The sequence below is a fragment of the Pipistrellus hanaki genome (assembly GCF_964339955.1).
Source record: "Pipistrellus hanaki genome assembly, chromosome: X".
NCBI lineage: Eukaryota > Metazoa > Chordata > Mammalia > Chiroptera > Vespertilionidae > Pipistrellus > Pipistrellus hanaki.
Window position 1 is genome coordinate 48236529 of NC_140524.1, and position 17674 is coordinate 48254202.

A 17674-nucleotide genomic window follows, 5' to 3' on the forward strand; every position below is an offset into this window, starting at 1 on the left:
TACCCAGCACAGTATTTGATGTATAGTAGATATTCAATAATCAAATATTTGATTCAGTCATTTATTAGTCCTGAATTAGGGGACTATTGGTGGAGTTCCATATTGTTATAGTGGCACTTCAGCCTAGAAATAGGACATGAGTGAGAAACTGCAGATGAGTTTTATTGTGCTTCTTTTAATGATAAGCCCTATTTCTGTGAATTGTAATTCGAAGATGTACTTACTCTCTTCATTCTGGGTTTGCAGATGTGTGTCTAAGAAAGAGAGTTTTGCTCCTGGTACCATGTACAAGCCCTTTGGGAAGGAAGCAGCTGGAACTATGACTTTGTCCCAGTTCCAAACATTGCATGAGAAGGACCAGGAAACTGCTGCTCTCAGGGAACTAGGGCTCAATGAAACAGAAATCTTGATCTGGAAGAGCCATGTTTCAGGTGAAAAGGTGAGCAGGGCAATTTTTTTTTCTGGGAAATGCAGAGCAATATCTCTTCATTTGGCACTGAGACCCTTTTTATTTTTAATTCTCACAAAACTAAGCTTTGTGTCTGAATCTTCTTTGATTCCTAGGACAGACCTTGGGAAAAAAGAAGCTATCCCTTGACTGATTAGCTACCACATCTATAAATGCTCATTCTGGACCCTGATCATCATTGCTCTTACTTTAAGTATCAGACCATCCCTTTCAGAGTATGTCCTCTATGATATATGCCCTCTCATTTCTCTGATTTCAGAGGACAAGACTGAGGGCAACCCCTGAAGCAATACAGAACTGCCTTCAAGATATTGAAGAAAGGATCTCGGAGCGTCAGCGCATCCTTTGCCTGCCACAGAGATTTGCAAAGAGCAAACAGCTGACCCGGCGAGAAATGGAAATAGAAAAATCTTTATTTCAGGGTGCTGATCGTCACTCCTTCCTTAAGGCTCTTTATTACCAAGGTACGTGATCAGCACTAACGTTGATGTGTTCTTTCACTAAGAGAGAGATTTACCATTAGCACATTAAATATGAAGAGTTAGTGAAGTGGGTAGGGGAAAGACAAACTTTCACTACTTTGAGGAATGTGTGAGAGAGACAAATATGTTCAGAGTTAGTTGCAATTCAATTACTATTTGTAGACGTGTGAATAAAATGCTGAGGGAGCACAGAACATATAGCATCAAGTGTGGTTGGGGTAGTCAGGAATTGACATTTCTACTAAGTCCTGATGGGTTAACAGAAATTTGTCGGATTAACAAGGTGGAGAGGACATTACGGATAATAGGTGAATAGGAACAGGATTGTGAAAGGACCTGGGAACAATAAAAAGGTCAGTGTGGCAGGCAGTATAGGTTTTGGCAGGGAATTAATTACAGGAGATGACACTAGAAAGATAGGTGAGGCTAAATTGTAAAAGTTTTTAGACTGAACCATAAATTAGCACAAAATCTATAGAGAAATGGTCTGTGTCTTAACCAGAAAGAATGAGTGTAACAGATAAGTTTTGCTAGGCACTGTGTAAGGTGCACAGAAGTTTAAGAAATAGTTCCCAACTTTAAGCCAGTTACAGTGTAGTTTGAGAGAAACAGGACATTTTACTAACAATGTTAGATACAGTTGTTAAGTACTATAGGAATTCAGAGGAGGAAAAGGCTACTGTGCATTGGCATAACTGAAGAAGGCTTCTCGGAGGTAAGATTTAAATGTTCCTTTAATACTGTAGGGTGAGAAGGAAAGGCATCGCAGCAGATGTTGTGAGCACTATGATGTGTTCTGAGATGTTGTGAGAGACAAGGTAGCTAAAAGTTTTTACCTTTCTGTGGTAAACAATATAGACCTATACAGAGTTAGTTATTCAGTTAGTTAGATTGGTTATGGTTAAAGGCTTTTGAACCAGGAGTAACATGAGAAAACCAGTATTTGAAAATGATTAATCTGGTGACCAAGAAATACAGGGTGAGTCAAAAGTAGGTTTATATGGAAAAATAATACAAGAATAAATTGTGTTTTACATATTCACAACTGTAAACCTACTTTTACTCCCCCACCCCACCCCCTGTATGATGAGAGAGAGGAAGAAATGGAAGCAGGGGAAATGATTTAGGAGGTAATAGAGTTCTTAGACATGAAGATATGGACTAGAATGATGGCAGTGGAATTAGAAAGAGACATTACAAGATAAGGATTGGTAAAACTTGTTGACTGAGGCTGAAGGAGGACAGTCAATAGAGAAAAGTGTATCAGAGATAATTCAGATGTTTCAAGGCTGTGTGACTTGTCAAAATTAAGAAAGCTTTTATGGGGAAATTTTGAGGAAAATAGTGACTTTGATTTTGAACATGTTGAATTAGTGAGAATGGCAGGTTCATTAATGCAGATATTGAGGAGGCAGTTAGAAATGCAACAGTGAAGCTCAAGGGAGAGGTCAGAACTAGATAGAATTGGGAATCATCTATGCTTAGATCAGAAGTAAAGCCATGAGAATGAATGAATGGTTTGTTAGATACCATAGACATGGAAGAGCAGTGGTGAAGGAAGAAAAGAACAAATGAATAGCCTTTTGTAGAGAGGCATTAATACATACTGATTAAGAATATAGGTTCTAGAGGCAGAGTCCTTGAGGCAGACTCGTGGGAAAATTCTGGTGCCCCACTTAATTCTGGTGCTATAAGATTTTGGGCAAGTTATCACTCTGTCCTTCAGTTTCTTTGTTTGTAAAGTGACAATATTAATAGTAGCTCTATAGTAGGATTGTTCAGAAGATTGAGGTAATACATGTGAATCAGAGCAGTGCCTGTTATTTGGGGGTGGATGGGTAGTATATGAATCTGTTCTGTTTCCTATCTTTGAAACTCCTTGCTTTAAACCTTCACAGCATACCACAAAAAGACAAGTGCAGACAAGTACATGACCTCAATGAAGAGGAAGATAAAATTAGGCACAAAAGGCAAGTTGAGAGTTTTCTTACAGTGTTAGATTTAGGAATGTAACCTAGGGTCCCAGACTTCTAAGTTGAGTGCTTATTTAATTCCATATCTGATATATGACAATGTTTATAGGAAATTATCCAGAGGGAGCATATTATTCTTATATAGAATATTAAAGAGAGGAGCTAGAAGAAGTTGTAAAGCTTTTACATTTAGTGTTGTTGAGTTTTTTCTCTATACCTTTAAGTTATTATACCAGACATAAAACAACCTTAATATTTTTTACATCTTATTTCACAAGTAATTCTGAATATTTTTATTATTCAGTAAAGTATAAATATTGATATGATGATGATAATATAATAGCTAATATTTTATTTTTTAAATGAACTTACAATGATTTTTGGGGGGTGTACAATTCTGTGAATTGTAAAGCATGTTTATCATGTAGATTCATGTAATCACCACTACAGTCAGGATAAAGAACAGCTCCATCACCCTAAAACTTCTTCATGCTCACCATTGGTAGTCACCCCCAACTCCACCCGTAATCTCTGGCAATCACTGATCTGTTTTCCATCACTGTAGTTTTGTGTTTTAGAGAATGTTCATGCAAATGGATCACAAGATATGTAATCTTTTGAGAGTAGCTTCTTTCATTCAACATAATGCCTTTGAAATTAATTCAAGTTGTGTGTATCAATTCATTTTACTGAGTAGTGTTCCATTGTATAGATGTTCCAAAGTTTGTTTATCCATTCTCCCATTGAAGTGTATTTGAGCTGTTTTCAGGTTATGGTGATTATGAATAATACTGATATGAACATTCTTGTACAGGTTTTTGTGTGAACATAAAATTTTTATTTTTCCAAGGTAAAATATCTAAGAGTGGGATTACTGGGTCATATGGTAAGTGTTTGTTTAACTTTATAAGAACCTGCCAAACCATTTTCCAGAGTGGCTGAATCATTTTGCATTCCCACCAGCAATGTATGAGAGTTCCAGTTGTTCTTCATCTTTGTCAGCATTTGGTATTGTTGGTACTTATTTTAGTTATTCTATTAGCTGTGAAATGGTATCTCATTGTAGTTTTAATTTGCATTTCCTTAGTGGCTAATGATGTTGAACATCTTTTCATATGCTTATTTGCCATCCTTATATCCTGTTTGCTGATGTGTCTGTTCAGTTCTTTGGCTGTTTTTTTAATTGGGCTGTTTATTTTCTTCCTGATCACTTGTGAGAGTTCTTTATATATTCTAAACACAATTCTTTGTTGTGTATCTGATTTGCAAATATTTTATCCCAATATGTAGTATGTCTTTTCATTCTTTTAACACTGTCTTCTGTAGAACAAAATTTTTATTATGGTAAAATATACCTTACTAAAATGGACTGTTTTAACCTTTTTTAAGTGTTCAGTTCTATGGCATTAAGTATATTCACATTATTGTGCAACATTCACCACTATCCATCTACACAACTTTTTCATCTTCTCAAAGTGAAACTGTGTACCCATTAAACACTAACTCTCCTTTCTCCCCTCTCCTCAGCCCCTGGCAACCACTGTTCTTTCTGTCTCTATGAATTGACTACACTAGGTACCTCATGTAAGTGGGATTATACAGTATTTGTCCTTTTTTCACTTTGCATAATGTCCTCGAGATTATTCATGTTGTAGCATATGTCAGAGTTTCCTTCTTTTTTAAGGCTAAATAATAATCCATTGTATGGATATATTATGTTTTTTAATCTATTCATCTGTCAATAGACACTTGTTTTGCTTCTACCTTTTGACTATTGTGAATAATGCTGCTATGAACCTGGATGTATAAGTATCTGTTGAAGTAGCTGCTCTCCATTCTGTTGAGTAAATACCCAGAAGTAGAATTGCTGGGTCATATTGTAATTCTATGTTTATTTAATCTTTTGAGTAATCACCACTGGTTTCCATAGAGGCTATATCATTTTACCTTCCCACCAGCAATGTACAAGGATTCCAGTTTCTCTATACCCTCGCCAACACTTATTTTCTTTTATTTATTTTTTTAGACTAACCATCCTAATGTGTGTGAAGTGGTATTTCCTTGTAGTTTTTAAAAATATATAGTTTTATTGTTTTCAGAGAGGAAAGGAGAGGGAGAGAAAGAAACATCAGTGATGAGAGAGAATCACTGATTGGCTGCCTCCTGCACACAACCTACTAGGGATCAAGCCCACAACCCAGGCATGTGCCCTGACCAGGAATCAAATTATGATCTCCTGGTTCATAGGTCGATGCTCAACCATTGAGCCTCACCAGCTGGGTTCCTTATAGTTTTGATTTGCATTTCCCTAATGACTAGTGATGTTGGTCATCTTTTCATGTGCTTTTTGGACATTTGTATATCTTTGGAGAAATGACTAAGTCCTTTGCTATTTTTTAAATAGGTTGTTTGCTTATTTGTTGTTGTGTTGTAGACGTTCTTTATATATTCTGGACATTGATCCTTTATCAGATTTATGATTTGCCTATATTTTCTCCAGTTCCTTGGGTTGCCTTCTTTCTCTCTCTGTTGATAGTATCCTCTGATGCAAAAAAGTTTTTATTTTTTATGAAGTCCAGTTTCTCAATTTTTTCTTTTGTTACTTGTGTTTTTGCTGTCTAATCCAATAAATAACTACCAAATCTAATGTCATAATGCTTTTCTCCTCTATTATCTTCTGAGAGTTTTATATTTTTAGCTCTTACATTTAGGTCTTTAGTCCATTTTGAGTTACTTTTTGTGTATGGTATAAGATAAGGGGTCCAACTTGATTTTTAAAATGTTGGTATTTAGTTTTACTAGTACTACTTGTTAAAGACTGTCCTTCCCCATTAAATGGACTTAGCACCCTCTCTGAGAATCATTTAACCATAATATGAGAGGTTCTCCATTCTATTCCATTAGTTTATATTTCTGTCTTTATGCCAGTGCCACACTGTTTTAATTACTGTAGATTTTAAATCAATGATTTTGTTCTTATTAAAAATTGTTTTCATGCCAAAACCGGTTTGGTTCAGTGGATAGAGCGTCAGCCTGCGGACTGAAAGGTCTCAGGTTCGATTCCAGTCAAGGGCATGTACCTTGGTTGCGGGCATGTCCCCTGTGGGGAGTATGCAGGAGGCAGCTGATCGGTGATTCTCTCTCATCGATGTTTCTAACTCTCTATCTCTCTCTCATCCTCTCTGTAAAAAATCAATAAAATATATATATTTTTAAATGTTTTGATTATTTGTGGTCCCTTGAAATACATACGAATTTTAGGATAGCTTTTCCTATTTCTGCAAAAATTGTCATTGGGGTTTTGGTAGAGACTATATTGAACCTATAGATCACTTTGGGTAATATTGATATCTTAAAGATATTAAGTGTTAAATCCATGAGCATGGGATGTCTTTACATTTATTTGTGTCTTTAATTTCTTTCAGCAACATTCTATAGTTTTCAGTGTACAAATATTTTTGCCTCAGCAAATATTTTAAATTTTGGTACATTCCAGTTTATCAAATTTTTTCTCTCATGGATGGTGGCTTGTTTTTCACATGCCTAAGAAGTCTTTTTCTAATACCAGATTACGAAAAATATTTTTTCCTTTGTTTTCTTCTAACAGTTTTATAGCTGTATAGTTTTCATTTAGATCTGTAATCCATTTTTACTTTATATAAGATGTGAGGTTTAGGTTGAGGTTTACTTTTTTGCCTATGTATATCCAATTGTTCTAGTGCTTGTTGAAAAGAGTATTATTTCTCCATTTACTTGCCTTTGCATTTTTATCAGAAATCTGGCTATATGTTTGTATTAATAATGAGCATCATAATTAATGGTGGAAGATTGAAAATTTCCCCCAATATCAGGAATAAGGCAAGAATGTCCATTCTAACCACTTCCATTCACAGTGGAATGAAATTAGAAATCAATAATAGAAGGAAATTGCCCTGGCCACTGTGGCTCAGTTATGAAGCATCATCCTGTACACCAAAAGATTGCGAGTTCGATTCCCAGTCAGGGCATATACCTAGGTTGCAGATTCAATCCCTGGTTGGGATGCATATGGGAGGCAACCAATCAGTGTTCCATGGTGTGAATGTATCACAGCTTTTTTATCCACTTATCTATTGATGGGAACTTGGGCTGTTTCCAGATCATAGATGTTATAAATTGTCCTGTTATGAGCATAGGAGTGCATACTTTCTTTCTGATTGGTATTTCTGGTCTCTTTATCCCTAGAAGTGGGATCACTGGATCAAATGGCAGATCCATATTTAATTTTTTGAGGAAACTGCGCTAGTTTGCATTCCCACCAGCAGTGTTCTAAGGTTCCCTTTTCTCTACACCCTCACCAGCACTTGTCATTTGTTGATTTGTTGATGGTAGCCATTCTGACAGGTATGAAGTGATACCTCATTGTTGTTTTAATTTGCATCTCTCTGATGATCAGTGGCTTCCACCATTTTTTCATATATCTCTTGGCCATCTGTATGTCTGCTTTGGAGAAGTGTCTATTTATTATAGGTCCTTTACCCATTCCATTTTTTAATTGAATTGTTTGTCTTCCTTTTGTTAAGTTGTTTGAGTTCCCTGTATATATTGGAAATTAACTCCTTATCATGTGAATCATTGAAAAATACGTTCTCCCATGCAGTGGGATCCTTTTTTATTTTATTGATGGTTTCTTTGGCAGAAGCTTTTTATGTTGATGTAGTTCCATTTATTTTCTCCTTAGTTTCCTTTTCACTAGGAGATATATCCACAAACATATTGTCAGCGATATCTGAGATTTTGCTGCTTGTGGTTTCTTCCAGGATTTTTATGGTTTCATGGCTTATGTTTAAGTCTTTTATAAATTTGAGTTTATTATTGTGTACAGTATAAGTTGGTGGTCTAGTTTCTTTTTCTTCTTTTTTTTTTGCATGTATCTGCCTAATTTTCCCAACATCATTTATACAAGAGGCTGTATTTTTGCTATTGTATGTTCTTGCCTCCTTTTGTCACATACTGAGTGTCTGGGGTTTCTGTTCTGTTCTGTTCCATTAATCTATATGCCTGTTCTTGTGCCGGTACTAGCCTGTTTTGATTACAATAGCTTTGTTGTGTACCCTGATATCTGGTATTGTGATTCCCCCTCCCCCGCTTCCCCCGCAAGTTTCTTCTTCTTTCTCAAGATTGTCCTGCTTATTTGGGGTCTTTATTGGTTCTATATAAGTTTTTGGAGTATTGTTCTAGATCTGAGAAATATGCTGGTGGCATTTTAATAGGAATTGCATTGAATTTGTAGATTGCTTTGGGTAGTATGGACCTTTTAATGATGTTAATTCTATCTGTCCATGAACACGGTATATTGTTCCATTTGTTTATATCTTCCTCTATCTCTATTTCCCCCCCCCCCCATTTTTTTCTTTATTAAGGTATTATAAATGTGTCCTTATCTCCCCATTGTCCCCTACCACCCCACTCCCACAATTATGCCCTCACCCCCTTGGTGTCTATGTCCATTGGTTATGCTTATATGCATGCATACAAGTGCTTTGGTTGATCTCCCTTTTACCCCACCCACCCCTACCTTCCCTCCGAGGTTTGAGCATATGAATGATGCTTCTCTGTCTCTAGATCTGTTTTTGTTCATCAGTTTATGTTGTTCATTATAATCCACAAATGAGTGAGATCATGTGATATTTATCTATCTCTGACTGACTTATTTCACTTAACATAATGTTCTCAAGGTCCATCCATGATATTGCAAATGGTAGGAGTTCCTTCTTTTTTTATGGCAACATAGTATTCCATTGTGTAGATGTACCAAAGTTTTTTAATCCACTCATCTGCTGATGGGCACTTAGGCTGTTTCCAAATCTTAGCTATCATAAATTGTGCTGATATGAACATAGAGCTGCATATATCCTTTCTGAATGGTATTTCTATTTTCTTGGGATATATTTCTAGAAGTGGGATCACTGGTTCAAGTGGAAGTCCCATTTTTAGTTTTTTGAAGAAACTACATACTGGTCTTCACAGTGGCTGCACCAGTCTGAATTCCCACCAGCAGTGCACGAGGGTTCCTTTTTCTCCGTATCTTCACCAGCACTTGTAATTTGTTGATTTGTTGATGACAATCATTCTGACAGATGTGAGATGGCACCTCATTGTTCTTTTGATTTGCATCTCTTGGATGATTAGTGACTTTGAGCATGTTTTCATATGTCTCTTGGCCTTCCTTATGTCTTCTTTCAAAAAGTGTCTATTTAGGTCCGTTGCCCATTTTTTGATTATGTTGTTTGTCTTCCTTTTGTTAAATTGTATTAGTTCCCTATAAATGTTGGCGATTAAACCCTTATTGGAGATATTGTTGGCAAATATGTTCTACCATGCAGTAGGTTTTCTTGTTGTTTTGTTGATGGTGTTTCTTTTGCTGTGCAGAAGCTTTTTATTTTGATATAGTCCCATTTGTTAATTTTCTCTTTAGTTTCCATTGCCCTAGGAGCTGTGTCGGTAAAGATATTTCTTCAGCATATATCTCAGATTTTGCTGCCTGTGAATTCCTCTAATATTTTTATGGTTTCCCGTCTTATATTGTATTTAAGTCTTTTATCCATTTTGAGTTTATTTTTGTGTATGGTACAAATTGGTGGTCTATTTTTAATTTAATTTAATTTAATTTTTTTTATTTTTTTGCATATGTCTGACCAAATTTTCCAGCACCATTTATTGAACAGACTGTCTTGACTTCATTGTATTTTCTTGTCTCCTTTGTCAAATGTTAATTGAGCATAGTGGTTTGGGTCGATTTCTAGATTCTCTATTTTATTCCATTGGTCTATCTGTCTATTCTTGTACCACTACCAGGCAGTTTTGAGAACAGTGGCTTTGTAATATAGCTTGATACCTGGTGTTGAGATCCCTCCTACTTTGTTCTTCTTTCTCAGGATCTCTGCAGCTGCAGCTATTCGGTTTTTTGTTTGTTTGTTTGTTTGTTTGTTTGTTTTTTAATCCAGATGAATTTTTGGAGAGTTCTTTCTGGGTCTGTGAAATATGCTGTTGGAATTTTAATGGGGAGTGCATTGAATCTTTAAATTGCTTTGGGTAGTATGGACATTTTAATTATGTTGATTTTACCAGTCCATGAACACGCTATGTTCTTTTATCTGTTTATGTCTTCCTCTATCTTTTTACAACATCCTGTAGTTTTCTCGAGTAGAGGTCTTTTACCTCCTTAATTAAGTTTATTCCTAGGTATCTCATTTATTTTTGTGCAATAGTAAATAGGATTGTTTTTTTTAATCTCTTTTTGTAAGTTCACTATTGGTGTATAAAAATGCCATAGATTTCCTGGCATTAATTTTGTATCCTGCTACATTGCCTAATTCATTTATTAAGTCTAATAATTTTTTGATGGAGTCTTTATGGTTTTCTATGTACAGTATTATGTCATCTGCAAATAATGACAATTTTACTTCTTCTTTTCCTATTTGGATGCCTCTTATTTCTTCTTGTCTGATAGCTTGGCTAGCACTTTCAGCATTATGTTGAACAGGAGTGGTGAAAGTGGGCATCCCTGTCTTGTTTCAGTTCTTAAGGGAAATGGTTTTAGGTTTTGCTCATTGAGTATGATGCTGGCTGTAGGTTTGTCATATAAGGCTTTTATTATGTTGAGGTATGATCCTTCTATTCCCACCCTGCTGAGCATTTTTATCAGAAAAGGGTGTTGGACTTTGTCAAATGCCTTTTCTGCATCAATTTATATGATTATGTGATTTTTTTTTTTTTTTTTTTGTCTATCAATTTGTTTATGTGTTGTGTCACATTTATTGATTTGCGGATATTGTACCAACCTTGCACCCCTGGAACAAATCCTACTTGGTCATGGTGTATGATCTTTCTAATGTAATGCTGGATCCAGTTTGCTAGAATTTTGTTGGGGATTTTAGCATTTATGTTCATCAGGGATATTGGCCTGTAATTCTCTTTTTCTGTGATGTCTTTATTTGGTTTTGGGATTAGGATAATCTGACTTCAAAGAAAGAGCTTGGGAATGTGCTTTCCTCTTGAATTTTTTGGAATGGTCTGATAATGATTGGCTTTAGTTCTTCTTTGAATGTTCAGTAAAACTCCCCTGTGAAGCCATCTGGTCCAGGGCTTTTGTTTGCTGGAAACTTTTTTTTTTTTTTTTAATAAATTTTTATTGTTCATATTATTACAAATGTTCCTTTCCCCCCTCTTCTCACCCCACCCTCTGTCCTTTCCCCACCCCCCATTGTCCTCATCCATAGGTGCACAATTTATGTTCAGTCTCTTCCCACATCTCCCTCTCCCCTTTTCCCTAAGAATTATCAGTTCACTCCCCTTCCATACCTCTGATTCTATTATATTCAACAGTTAATATTGTTCCTCAGATTTTTTTTTTTAGTTTCCTTGGTTTTTAGATTCACTTGTTGATAGTTACGTATTTGTTGTTCATAATTTTTATCTTTATTTACTTTCTCTTCTGAAAGAACCCCCTTCAGCAATTCATATAATTCTGGTTTGGTGGTGATGAACTCCTTTAGCTTTTTTTTTTATTAGTGAAGCACTTTATCTGACCTTCGAATCTGAGTGATAGCTTTGCTGGATAGATTATCTTTGGCTGTAGGTTCTTATTATTCATCACCTTGAATATTTCTTGCCATTCCCGTCTGGCCTGCATGGTTTCTGTTGAGAAATCAGCTGACAATCATATAGGTGTTCCTTTATAGGTAACTACCTGCTTAGCTCTTGCTGCTTTTAATATTCTCTCTTTGTCTTTTGCTCTTGGAATCTTAATTATGATTTGTCTTGGTGTGGTCCTCTTTGGATTCCTTTTATTTGGAGTTCTGTGTGCTTCCTGGACTTGTAAGTCCAATTCTTTCACCAGGTGGGGGAAGTTTTCTGTCACTATTTCTTTCAGTATGTTTTCGATATCTTGCTCTCTTTTATCTTCTGGGACCCCCATAATTCTGATGTTGGATCGTTTGAAGTTGTCCCAGAGGTTTCTTACATCATCTTCAATTTTCTGGATTCTCTTGCCTTCTAGCTTCTGCAGAGGAGTGTCTTCTAGCTCTTTATGTTCCAAATCTTTGACTTGATTCTTGCGATCTTCTATTCTGTTTTTAGGACTCTGTAAAATATTTTTTATTTCAGACAATGTGTTCTTTATTTCTTGTTGATCCCTTATCATTTCTTGTTGATCCCTTTTCATATCCTCATAGGTCTCATTTATTTTATCGGCTTTTTCTAGGAGACTCTTGAAAAACCTTATAAGTGTGGTTTTGAACTCTATATCCAGTCGCTTTTTGTCCTCCATTTCTTTCGTTTGTGATCTATTTGGTTTAGGCATTTTCGCAGGCAGCTTTCCTGATGGGGCGGGGTTTCAGGGTGGAGCCTACAGCCTTGGCTTCTGTCAGCCCCACCCTATGCGACTCCTGAGACTCAGGGTCCTTCAGTACTTGTTGCAAGCGCCTCTGAGAGAAAGGTGCCCTCGATTTTCGCCTTCTGCCAAACTGTCTATGCTCTCCCCCAATGAGTCCGGTATTGGGGTTCAGTTCAGTTGGAAGTGGAGTTGGAGGTGGCGTTCAGAGCAGTCTGGAGCCCCTGTCTCCTTCCCGTCAGGGCAATCCCGTGGCACTGCCGGCCAGCCCTTCTCTGCGCGCACTGTGCGTGCCTCCGGGACCTCCTCTCGCCGTTCCCTGGAGTTCCGCCTTACAGCCCAGCTCCCTTTGGGTGAGCCTGGGTCCCCAGGGTCTGGCCTAGAATTGGGGTTCAGAGCAGTTGGAGCTGGGCCTAGCACAATCGGAGCTTTTCTCTGCTTCCCGCTTGGGAACGCTAGCCAGGCACTCGGCCTCCCGCCTCTCCGGCTCCGTCCTCTCCGCGCGCCGCGTGTCTCCGTACCTTAGGCTTTTACAGCTCCTCCGCACTTCCTTCTGGTTTTCTCCTTGCTTCTTATTGTAGGATTTCCAGTCAGTCGACTTTCCTGTAGTTCTGGGTAATGTCCATTTTATATTTTAGTTGTATTTTATTGAAATTGTTGTGTGCGGCTGCGGCTAGTTGCCTACCCGAGCAGCCATCTTGGATTCTCTCTCTGCTGGAAGCTTTTTAATTACTGTTTTAATTTTATCAGTAGTTATCAGTCTATTCAGGTTTTTTAATTCTTCATGATTTACTTTTGGAAGGTTGTATTTTTTTTTTTTTTTTTTTAGGAATGTGTCCATTTTGTTGAGGTTGTCCAGTTTGTTGGAGTAGACTTGTTTGTAGTATTTTTTTTTACAATCCTTTGTATATCTGTGGGGTCAGTTATTACATCACGTCTTTCATTTCTGTTTTTGTTTATTTGGGTCCTCTCTCTTTGCTTCTTGATGAGCTTGGCTGGAGGTTCATCAATGTTGTTTATCCTTTCAAAGAACCAGCTCTTGATTTCATTGATCTTTTGTATTGTGTTTTTTTTCCCCCCATCTCTATGTCATTTATTTCTGCTCTGGTCTTTATTATTTCCTTCTTTCTGGATTCTGTGGGCTTTTCTTGTTGCTGTCTTTCTAATTCTTTAAGTTGCAAGGTTAGATAATTTTATTACCAGTTTTTCTTGATTTTGAGGCAGCTCTGTAGAGCTATGAACTTCCCTCTCTGGACTGCTTTAACTGTGTCCCATAGATTTTGGATTGTTGTGTTTTCATTGTCATTTGTTTCCAGGATGCTTTTAATTTCTTCTTTGATCTCTTTGGTAACCCAATCATTGTTGAATAGCATGCTATTTAGCCTCCAAGTGTTTGTTGTTGTTTTTTTATTGTTTTTATAATAGTTGATTTCTAGTTTTACACCATTGTGATCTGAGGAGATGCTTATGATTTCTATCCTTTTGAATTTGAAGAGACTTTGCCTGTGTCCTAATATGTGGTCTATCTTTGAAAATGTCTCGTGTGCTCTGGAGAAGAATGTATATTCTGTAACTTTTGGGTGAAATATTCTGAAGATGTCAATTAAGACCATCTGATCTAGTTATTCATTTAGGATTGCTGTTTCTTTTTGATTTTTTATTTAGAGGATTTATCCAGTGGTGTCAGTGGGGTATTAATGTCCCCTACAATGACTGTATTTCTATCAGTCTCTCCCTTGATATCCTCCAGAAGTTGTTTTATGTATTTGGGTGCTCCTGTATTGGGTACATATATGTTTACCAGAGTTATATCTTCTTAATGAATTGCTTCTTTTAGCTTATGTAATGGATTTCTTTATCTCTTGTTATGGCTATTACTTTTAGGTCTATTTTGTCAGCTATAAGTATTGGAACCCCAGCTTTGTTCTCATTTCCATTTGCCTGAAAAAATTTTTTCCTATCCATTCACTCTCAGCCTGTGTGAATCTTTTCTTCTGAGGTGGTTCTCTTGCAGACAGAAAATATATGGGTCATGTTTTCTTATCCAGTCAGCTACCCTGTGTCTTTTGATTGGAGCATTTAATCCATTTACATTTAATGTTATTATTGATAAGTACTTGTCATCATTTTTTTTCCTAATGTTTGTGTTTCTTCTTGCCTTTCTATTTCATCTTTTTACAGCACTCTTTAGCATTTCTTGCATTGCTGGCTTGGTGGTAATAAACTCTCTTAGCCCTTTTTTTTATCTGTGAAGCTCCTGATTCCACCTTTAATTTTGAATGTATCCAATTACAGACGCAGCAGCAAAAACTGAGCCTTCCTTGCTGGGTATGGTATTCTTGGATTCAGACCCTTGCTTTGCATCATTTTGTATATTTTATTCCATTCTGGCTTGGTGTGTTTCTGTTGAGAAATCAGTTGATATTCTAATAGGAGATCCCTTTTAGGTAACTTTCTGTCTCTTGCAGCCTTTAAGATTCTTACTTTGTCATTGGTGTTTTCAATTTAATTATGATGTGTCTTGGTGTTTATCTTTTGAGGTTCATCTTCTTTGGGAATCTGTGTGCTTCTTGGACTTGCATAGTTTTTTGGGTGTTTTTGTTGTTGTTTTTTTGTGTGCGTTTTTGTTGGGTTTTTTTTTTTTTTTTTTTTTGCCAATATCAGCGAAGTTTTGTGTCATTATTTCTTCAAACAGGTTTTCTTTTCCTTGCTTCTATTTTTCTCCTCCTGGTATGCCTATTATGCGAATGTTGTTTCATTTTGTGTTGTCCCAAAGCTCCCTTAGGCTCTCTTTGTGTTTTCCTACCTTGTATTCTAATTTGCTGATGCAGTCCTCAGCCTCTTCTATTCTTCTGTTTAAGCCTTCCATTGTGTTCTTTTTTTTTTTTTTTTTTAATATATTTTATTGATTTTTCACAGGGAGGAAGGGAGAGAGAGAGAGAGAGCTAGAAACGTCAGTGAGAGAGAAACATCGACCAGCTGCCTTTTGCACACCCCCTACCGGGGATGTGTCCACAACCAACGTACATGCCCTTGACCGGAATCGAACCTGGGACCTTTCAGTCCGCAAACTGACGCTCTACCGCTGAGCCAAACCGGTTTCGGCTTTCATTGTGTTCTTTATTGCAGCTATGTTATTCTTCATTTCCTCTTGGTTCCTTTTCATGTTGGTGACATTCTCATTCAGCTCCTTATAATTATCCTTGAGTTGTGTGTGTCATTGAGTTGTGTGTATTTGTCATCCTGCCATTTGAGCATCCTTATAACCATTACTTTGAATTCTTTCTCTGACAAGTTACTTGCCTTAATTTCATTTAACCCCCTTTCCGATGATTCCTCTTTTTCTTCCATTGGGGATTGCTTTTTTTGTCTTCCCATGTTTTGTTGTAACGTTTTAATTGTAGATCCGATTGTTTTGCTACCCAAGTTCTTTTGGTGTGCTACTGGTGTGATATCCCAGGTCTCCTGGGCTTGGTAATCTAGTGTAGTTCCTTACTTAAGCTATTGGTGTTCTCTTGTTGAAGGCCTGCAAGCTGGAAAGGCTTGGTGTCTAAAAGTCAGCAGCCATGGAGGGGGGTGTCCCAATTTTTGCAATCTTAGGCCCTTGGTTGAACTCACGCATGCCCAGCAGAAACTGATAGTGACACCCAAGAGCTTTCTTTTAGGGTGATAGGGTTCAGGAAGCCTGTGCTCTGGAAAGGTGTGACTGTGGTTTACAGAGTTCTGTAGTTTTGGGGTGGGCAGACTCAGCTTTTGTTGCTGCCTCTGTGGTTGGATACACGAAACCCCCAGTGGCAGCTCACAGTGGCACCCGTGGTGCATTTGCCAGCAGGGTATACTGAGGCATTATGAAGTTATCTGGCACTGAAGCCTCGAGATTGCAGTGTTTTGGGTAGGTATCCCAGAAGAGGGAATTCAGATTTTCTACAGCCCAGCAGTGTGTCCCTGTTTGTATAAGTGCACACCCAGCGGGGCTCACAGTGGCACCCAAGGGCTGCCTGTGGAGCAGTGGGCTTGGGAGCCCTGCATGCTGGAAAATTGTGTGCCTGTAGTTTCCAGAGTTCTGCAGCTGTGGGGTGGGAAGACTCAGTTTTTGCTGCTGCGTCTGTGATTGGATACGCACACTCCCAGTGGCAACTCATAAGGGCACCTGTGGTGCGTTTGCTAATGCGGTACACTGAAGCACTCTGAAGGACCCTGGCACTGAAACAACACAATCGAGGTGTCTATAGGCAGGTATCCAGGATGAGTGAATTCAGAATTTCTACTGCTGGGGGAGTGCATACCTGTTAGTCCAAGATTGCATCGGCTCCCACGAGTGCCCTGTGGATAGATGAGCTCAGGGGGCCTGCTTGCTGGAAATGCATGACTGTGGCCGTGTATTTGCTGGTGCAGAGCTCTGACACACTCTGAGGGACCCTGGCACTGAAGTTGCGCAGCTGGGGGTCTGTAGTCAGTTATTCAGGAAGAGTGAATTCAGAATTTCTACTGCAGGGCAGCGCCACCCTTGTCTGTACAAAATCACACCCAGTGGGGGCTCACAGTGGCTCTCAAGAGTGGCCTGTGGAGTGGTGTGCCCTGGAGGCCTATGCACTGGAAACATGTGTGTGACTGTGCTATCTGGAAGTCGGGGAGGGTGAAGTCGGACTCACTGCTGTGGGAGTGTGCACCTTTGCAGGTGGAGATCACAGGGTCCATGGGTCTGTGGGCGGGGCAACATCATTTTGGCTGGAGTGGCTGCTGGGTCACGGGCAGTATCCATGGCCTGCCTGGGTGGTGGTGCTGATGAGTTCCTAGAAGAGGCCACTCTCCACTTCAAGATGGTCTGGGCTCCCTGCCCGAGTCCCGCAGTTCGGGAAGTACTCACAGCAGTGGTGTCTCTCCCTGTCCAAGAGAGCCTGGTCTGCCAGCCCCTACTGCTCCTGCCGGATTTAACTGTCCTCTATCTCTATTTTCAATGCCCTGTAATTTTCTAAGTACAAGGCTTTTATATCCTTGGTTAGTTTATTCCTGGGTGTCTTAATTTTTTTGTTGAAATGGTCAATGGGATTGTTTCTTTTCCCTTTCTGAGAATTCATTTTTGGTACGTAAAAATGCCATTGATTTCTGAGTGTTAATTTTGTATACTGTTACACGGCTGAATTCCTTTATTAACTGTAGTAGTTTTTGGTGGAATCTTTAGGGTTTTCTTTGTACAGCATTGTGTCATCTGCAAATAATGACAGTTGTACTTCTTCCTTTCCAATTTGGATGCCTTCTGTTTCTTATTATTGTCTGATTGCTGTGGCTAGGATTTCCAGTACTATATTTAATGACTGTGGTGAAAGCAGACATCCTGTCTTGTTCCTGTTCTTAGGGAAAATGGTTATAATTTTGC

The 17674-nt window shown here is 38.2% G+C and overlaps 1 protein-coding gene across 3 annotated transcripts in view; it reads left to right on the plus strand.

Annotated features, from left to right (window-relative positions):
- Positions 1 to 17674, plus strand: part of RBM41 (RNA binding motif protein 41) — an 89519-nt gene that overhangs the window by 3446 nt on the left and 68399 nt on the right. For 2 of the 3 annotated variants that reach the window (XM_084870479.1, XM_084870481.1), the window contains exons 3-5: positions 247 to 439; positions 729 to 933; positions 2850 to 2921. In XM_084870479.1, the coding sequence (XP_084726605.1) occupies positions 247 to 439; positions 729 to 933; positions 2850 to 2921 (470 nt within the window). The remainder of the gene's footprint in view (positions 1 to 246; positions 440 to 728; positions 934 to 2849; positions 2922 to 17674) is intronic. The other variant, XM_084870480.1, reaches the window with a different exon arrangement.